Raw genomic sequence first — 7,597 nt, forward strand, 5'->3', positions numbered from 1 at the left:
GGTATAAGGCACCACATTAAAGCATGTTTTGGAAATAGGGAAGGTTCTAAAATGAACCAAGTGCTTTTTAGAAACATAAGGAGCGGGAATAAGAATATGACAGGAGCATCAGCTATTGATCTCTCCATTGCATGCAGCAAATCTTGTTCAATTCTGTTGATCTCACTCAAAGTGCTGAGCCAAACTGCCTGTGGTGCTGGATCTGGGGATATTGGAAATGAGGGTTAATCCCTGAGAAAAGGCACAAGCCCAGAATGAATTTGTGCTGTGCAGAAGCCATAGCAAGTGCCCAAAACCACTTTGGGTTTGGGTTTCACTTTGAGAGTTCCTCCTGAGTTTCTTCTTAGGAGAGTTGGAATGGGAAGAGGGAGAAGGAAGAGACACCCTCATAGATAAACCTGAGCAGTCTCTTTGCAGCCTTTTCCAGCTCATCTGCTCCTGGAATGGGCTGAGCCAGCAGCCATCCCCAGCACCCAGTCCAGCCCAAAAGCCCTGCACAGGACCCTCAGTTTTCTGGAGCACAGGTAACAGCCTTTCCTTTGATTTCCTAGGGAAAGAAGAAGAGACGAACACGAGAAAAGCAGCAAGATTCCAGCTCAGGTAAGTGCCTGCAGCCTGGCAGCTGTTCCTGCTCAGATGGGAGAATCCAAAGCAGTTGTTGTGTTTTACTGTGTTTTCTTTTATTCTCTGGAGCTTAACTAGAGAAATACACACTCATTATTTTTTTAAGCCGTGGTAAATTAACATTTCTGTGACTTTTTAATAGGCATGTTTGATTTAGAACAGGGGTAGTGTGAGAAAGCTGAAAAGACTGGATTTTGGCAAATGTATAATAATTTCATATAAACTATCACTAAACTTCATCTCTTGAAAACATCCAAGGGGAACATCCCCATCAAACCTACAGATGATATTAGCTAAAGAAAACTCCTCTCAAATGCATCCATATTGTGTGTGGGATGAAATGTAGTGGCAGGACTGAAGATCATTCATGGGACTACTCCAGCTTTGGTTGTAGTTTCAAAGTAATGTAGAGTTGAAGCAAAGTCATACTAAACCCCACCTCCCTGTACCACCCTGCCATTGGAAAAGGCCCTTTTGACAGATTGCAGCTGGTCACAGACACATTCCCATCATCCAAGGCTATTCATGTGCTGATTTCTAAAGTATTTCTGCCATAGCAGGAATAAATATTATCTGTACCAATAAATATTAGTTTAAAAGGGAGTCATTATCAAGAGATGTGTCCCAGTAATACGTTCAGTTTAATTAACACTGTTGATCTCATTCAGTGCTGAGTTTGATAAGAAGAATACAAGGTTTTAGGCCTTTATGTAGAGTGCATTGTATATTTTTATATATCCATAAATATGTCTTATCTGTGTGATACAAAAATTATAATTTCACCTGTTACAGATTGAAAACCAACTACTGGTTGTACACAAGGAGACATTCATTGATGGTGGTTGAAAGAGAGAGGCTGAATCCAGCACAGAAACGTGCTGTTAATCTCATTCACAACACCAGAGAGAAACACGATGTGCCTGAAAGCAAACAGGGCTTCACCCTAATGAGTGCTGTAATTACACAGCACAACAGCAGCGTTTTAGGGCAGGCCGTGGAGAGCAGGTTTTCCATTTAAACGGGAAGGGGTGTGATGGGGGCAGAGTGGGATAGCTGGGCCAGGTCTCCGTGGTGCTAACTCTGCTTTCAGCCTGCTTCTGCAACGTTTCCTCCTCTTCTCTCGGTGCGCAGCCCGGTGGTGTCTGCTGGAAGGGCAGGGAGCCGGCAAGGATGCAGATACAGGAGCCAGGCATTGCCTCGGGACTTGGCAGCTTTTCCAGACTTAAGAAATTGGAAGAGCTGTGAATTTCCCAGTAATTGCCCACGTTCCTCAAAGCTGTTTCCCAAACCACCTCCAGCTGCCAGCAGTGATCACTGGTATTTGCCTAACGATCACTTTCTTCCAGGTGGTGCCAGCGCCATTCTGTAGCAGAAAATAATGGGATTGTAGTGTGTTAGTCGTGTGTCACAGTGGCTAAAATGATGTTGCCTCTTTTCTTCCTCGTGCTCCTCCTCCTCTTTGTGCCTCTGCCTTGCCCATTCTCGCCGCGCATGCTTCTGTGTTCAGATCCTGCCTCTCCTAAGAAATGCAGAGCTCGCTTTGGCCTCAACCAACAAACGGACTGGTGCGGCCCGTGCAGGTGTGTATGGCATCTCCTCCTCGCTGCTGGGTGTTCCTGGGACAGGGGGTCAGCTCCAGGTGTCCCCCTGCAGCCATCCCAGCATCAGGCAGGGCAGGGAATGCTCTGGGCGTCCTCAGGACTTTTCTGAGCTGCAGCGACAGGCTGTACTCTGGGGTTTTTATCCCTCCCGGGGCAGTGTTGGTTTAGTGCTGTACATATTCCTCAGCTGATAGACTTCCCTGGTCTTTAAATTTATTTCCAGGATGGAGACCTCTGTGATCCTTACATGAGGGGGTTTTTTTCCAGTCACATTAGTGGCACCCTAGGGTCAGCAAGTGAGGATTTAATGGGGTATTTTTTGCTATTTATACTGGGCTAACCATGTATTTCAAGATCCATCTCTTTCTGAGCCTTAAATTTAGCAGTACCCACCATGGGTGGGGTGGGACAGCCTCAAGCAGCAAAACAGAGCAGTGCTGTGCTCCTCAGGCTCCCAGAGATGGATTTGGTAAAGAAATAGTAAAGTTCACGTCAGCCAAGTGCTGCTGGGCTCAGAGGGGCTGCAAAGGCCGGCAAAGAAAGCTCCTGGGAGCCTCTGGATCTGGGTGCCAAAGCAGAGAGACACTCTAGCTTAGATAGACATCTGCAATTTGTAGTTTTACACCAATGCATGAGGGAAAGGGTGGAAGTAAAGTACTGGTTGATGTGTTCACTTCATCTTGAAGTGACTAAAATCATTTAGTTGACCCATACCTTGCTGCACTCCAAGCTCCAGTCCTTGTGGCTGAGTCCCCTCCTGCACCTCAGCGTACCACAACAGCAAAGCTCCCTGTTTGCCTTTCATTCCCTGGGAAGTGTCATCAAGCACCATTTTTAATTAAGAATCCAGGCAGAGCTCCCTTAGTGTCTCATTAATGCCTGAATGCCAGAGGGGGCTGCTGGAGTGCCCTGTGCCCCCTGCAGCTGTGCTGCCAGGCTGAGTGCCCACTCTGCCACGGACACTCCTTCCCCCTTCCCTCTGCCTCCATTCCAGCTCTGAGCTCAGCTTCTCCTCTGCACGGCTTCCTGATTAACACAGGCTGCTGGAGTGCCTGGGCACCTTGGCATGCTCCTCTGTGTGCCCCTGTAACCCAGCCCTGGCCAGCCAGAGCTGCTCTGCAATTCTGTACTAACTGTGCTGCTGCCACTCGGGGGCTCCTGCCCAACGGGCTCTGCTCACCTGTGCAGAACAACCTCCCCAGGAGGATCTCCACTCCAAGAGAGAGGTTAACTGGCTAAAACTGGGTGTTCCTGTTCACACTCCTGCCCCACAGCCTGGACAAACACTCCAGGGTGCTGTAGTTTCCAAAGTGAGAGGGATAAATGCCTTTAGCTGTGTAATGCCCACCTCAGCATAACCCATGGACTGGGCTGTTATCAGTAGTCGGTAGTATCACATGTTTTTTTCCCCCTGTAACTTTAAATCCAATGAATCAATGGGCACATTCCTGTAATCTTAAACACTGAAACTCTATCCTGCAGCTGCTCCTAAGATATCTCTGGGAAACAGCTCATCCTCAGGCTTGTCTGGGGAATTACTGCCCATGGAAAATACCCTGGAGTTAAATAATTCGTGTTCCCTATTGCATTAATTGGGTCAGCAGGGCTAACATGGCACTGACAGCAGTAACAGCACTGCTCTTGTTCACTTCCAGTGCAAGTCATGTTTGATAGCGGACTAGTTAATGCTCATCCTCACAGTTTGGTTTTTCATTAGGCAGATCAAAGACAGCTGTGTGCCCACATTAGCCAGTTCTCCATTGGATCCATTTTCCTCAGCTGAGACAGTGAGGCAGGAGCTGGCTGGGAGATGTTCTTTCACCTGTTCTAGCTGTAAAGGCTCCAGCAGAGGAATTGTCCCTTCAGTACTGTTAAGGTGACATCTTGAGAGCTCTTTTGTTTGAGGATCTATTCTGAGGTGCTCAAGGACCCAAGGCAGGTGACATGAGGGATTTGTCACATGGAGAGAAGGAAAACCAGCACAGTGAAGGCAAGATAGTGTGAGGAACTGAATCCGGACAACCAGGGGTAGTTAAAACAATCTGGATGTACAAGGTGACACCTGGAACTCAGGATAAATACTGGCAAAATTGTTACAGGATCTGAAGGAATCATGGCCAAACACAGCTACAGCAAGAATGATGTGTGACTTGTATTTTTGATACCCCCAAATTGTAACACACAAACGTGGGGAACCTGAGTGTTTCTTCCAGGAGGGACTAAGGGATGCTGGTCCCTGCTCCCTAAGGCAGGTGCTGCTGCCTTAGGGACCTTCCCAGTCCCAGCAGATTTCTTACTGGAAGAGCAGGGCTGGGGGAGGAGAGCTGCCCTCAGTGGGTAAAAACCTTGTCCTGTAAAAACCCCTTTGGGTCAGTAAAGCCATCCCCAGCTGATGAGCTCTGTCACACTCCACAGAGTGGGAGCATGGAACTGAGTCTGTCACCACTGCAGGGCCATTCTGCCAGTCTCCGTCCCTGGTGTCTGCCCATGTTGCATTTTGTACCTGTACTCCACATCCCAAGGGGAGGTCACTTCCCAAGGGGAGGTCACAGCCAGCATTCCTCTCCAGGATCCCCATGGGCTGAAGTGTCATTGGTGGCTCTGTCAGGGCTGATTTTCCTTCAGCCCAGTGAGCAGGTTAAAGGTGATCTGCCTGCCAAGGAGCAACAAGTCCTCTGAAGGCCTCAGGACTGTTCCACTTTTCAAAGCAGGACCTCAGACACCCTCAGACCATCTCCCTCCAGCCAATCCCAGGCCATTTCCTTCCCTTTTCCTGAATGGTAGCTGAGCACATTTCTGCCCAGCTGTATCACTGAGTTGTCCTTGGAGGTGGGGAGGAATGGGAAGTACACTCACATGCAGAGATAACTCAGAGCAGAAGAGAAGAGCTGAGAGCAAAGGCCAGGTTGGATGGTACTTGGAGCAACCTCTGCTCTAGTGCAAGGTGTTCCTGCCTGTGACAGGGAGGTTGAAATGGGATGAGCATTAATCCCTTCCAGTCCAAACCAGTCTGTGGTTCTAAGTAGATGGTACTGTGCACAAGGCTAGGAAAGTGCTGGGAAATGAGCTCTTGGAAGCTTGCGATTTTGGGATGAGAAAAGCCAAGACTGGTGTGAGGAGCATTGTCCTGGCAGAGCACAGCCTAGAGCTGCCAAGCACAGTGGTGCTGACGTGCCCTGTGACACCAGTGCACACCACTGTCCCGTGGGCCCTGCCTGGGCTCCGTGGCAGCTCAGGAGGGGATCCAAGGGGGAATGCTTTAATCCTAAATTTGTGAGAGCCAGGCACCCACACAGAATCCGAGCACTTGGGGTGGTGGCTGGTGAGGAATGACCTCATGGGTTGCATTTTTATTATTATTTTGATTTTTTAAATTTTATTTTTGGGGTATTTATTATTACTTATATTATTATTTTTAAATTGTATTGGTTTGCTTTTTTATTATTTTTTTCCTTTCATGGCTTTGATAACTATTAATTGGGGCGGGGGGCGCTTTTTTCTTCTTCTTTTTTTTTTCTTTTTTTTTGTGTTTTCATTTTAATCACGGCATTGTGATGTTTACTCGTGTTCCATGCCTTCCTCCTCCTCCTCCTCCTCTCCCTTGGCGGCCGAGCCCCTTCCCGCGGGCGCCGCTCCCGGCCCGCGGGCGCCGCCTGGCGGTGTCCCCGCAGCGCTGCAGCGCCGCCCCGGCCCCGCGGGGATCAGGGGGCGGCGGGGCTGCCGGGACCCTCCCGTTACTGACACAGACCTCTCTCTGCTGTTCCAGGAGGAAAAAGAAGTGCATTCGGTACCTACAAGGAGAAGGACGCTGTGCCAGCCCAGTTTCTTCCGATGGAAGTGCTATAGACTCCCCTCCATCCCCACCGGACGCACTCCGATGCATCCCCTCCGCCTTCCCGTCAGAGCAGCTCGCAGCCCCCGCCGACCCCGCGCACCGCGACCAGCCCGACCCCTGCCCCGTGTCCGCGCACCTCCCGCCCGCCTCCGGCCCCTCCAGACCCGGCGCCCGGCGCTGCTCGGCGCCCCCCGCCTACAGCCGCGCCTCCTCGGGGACATAGTCCCTGCTGCCCCCGGACGAGGACCAGAGGCACAGCCAAATCCCCATCTCACTGTAAAACATGCAAAGTTTGGCCACAGGATGACTTAAGGATGATGGAAAACTCATTTGGTTGGGGTTTTTTTGGAGGGGAGGGATGATAAAGATAGAAAAGCAATTTCAAAAAAAAAAAGGTAAAAAATAAGTACTTGCCAAAAGTTAAAGTGCTGATGAGTAAACAAGCCTTTTGTCCCTGCCCTCTGATGCTTTTTTTTTGTTTCGGGTTTTGTTTTGGTTTCTTTTTTACTGTATTATCTCCAAGCGTGGCAGAGAGCAGAGCCACATCCCTAGCTTGCTGCTGTAGGTGGTAGGTGCTGTCAGTCTAACCCCGGCTTCCACTCCCTGCCCTCTGAGCTGCTTCAAAGTGTAGTCACTCACAGATGTCCCATAGCCCTTACACCAAGGAGCTAGAAAAGCTGGAATAGGAGAATTTTTTTAAAAGCCCAGATGTCTGAAAAGGAAACTAAGCGATGCCAGCATTCTGATCTGACAGGGTAAAACAGAAATTAAATATTTAAAGCAATGAGGTGAATTTTTTGAACTTCTTGTTTGAGAACGGGAAGATGTTGTTTGCAGGTAACAGGTCTCTGTGCAGACATGTCCCCTTCCATGGTTGTACAGCAAGGCAGAGGAAAAGGGAGCACCAGCCAGGCAAAGGAGCATGGACTGCCTGCTGGTTGCTCAGGACATTGGGCAGGTGCAGCATCTGTCCTCTGCACATGTGGATGGTCAGAAATCCCACCAGACAGACTGGCCACAGCCTCAGAAATCAGTCTGTTGCTTTTGTGGGCTCTGATCGAGCTCTGCACCTGCACAGCAGTGAGCAGGGCGGGGCATGTGGGAGCCAGCAGCCCCAGGATCACACTGGCCACTGGTGCAGGATCTCACTGGCCCAGGGCAGAGACCCACAGTGGCCCATCAGGTCCCTCGGGGAGGCGTGAGCTCTCCTGGCAGCACAGCAGCACTCACTGCCCTACTCTGCAGGCATCTGTCTGTACATACCCTTGGTGAGATAAGAACCCTCTTTGTCATGATTCAGTGAAGAACTTTTTAAAAAACGTTATTCTAGCTTTTTCTAAAAGATTCTCCCTCCACCCCGATGATGATGCCAAATGTTCATATATTCTCTCCAGCTTTAAAATGTTTCCCCGTTTCTAGTACTGTATTTATATTTTGAGTTTGATAAACAAAAAACACCGTGGATGGATTATGATCTCCATGAACTGATGTAAATCCCAAATAATTCCAAGTTCTGGATTTACTTCAGGTTTACAGT

At 49.2% G+C, this 7,597-nt stretch overlaps 1 protein-coding gene across 1 annotated transcript in view; it reads left to right on the top strand.

The window, feature by feature from the left end:
• TCF7 (transcription factor 7) overlaps window positions 1-6,231 on the top strand; it is a 68,482-nt gene extending 62,251 nt beyond the window's left edge. The window contains exons 11-12 of the mRNA XM_058815073.1: window positions 552-600; window positions 5,992-6,231. Of these exons, the coding sequence (XP_058671056.1) occupies window positions 552-600; window positions 5,992-6,071 (129 nt within the window). The 3' untranslated portion in view covers window positions 6,072-6,231. The remainder of the gene's footprint in view (window positions 1-551; window positions 601-5,991) is intronic.
• The last annotated feature ends 1,366 nt before the right edge of the window (window positions 6,232-7,597 follow it).

This window comes from Ammospiza caudacuta, chromosome 16 (genome assembly GCF_027887145.1).
Source record: "Ammospiza caudacuta isolate bAmmCau1 chromosome 16, bAmmCau1.pri, whole genome shotgun sequence".
Taxonomy (NCBI): Eukaryota; Metazoa; Chordata; class Aves; order Passeriformes; family Passerellidae; genus Ammospiza; species Ammospiza caudacuta.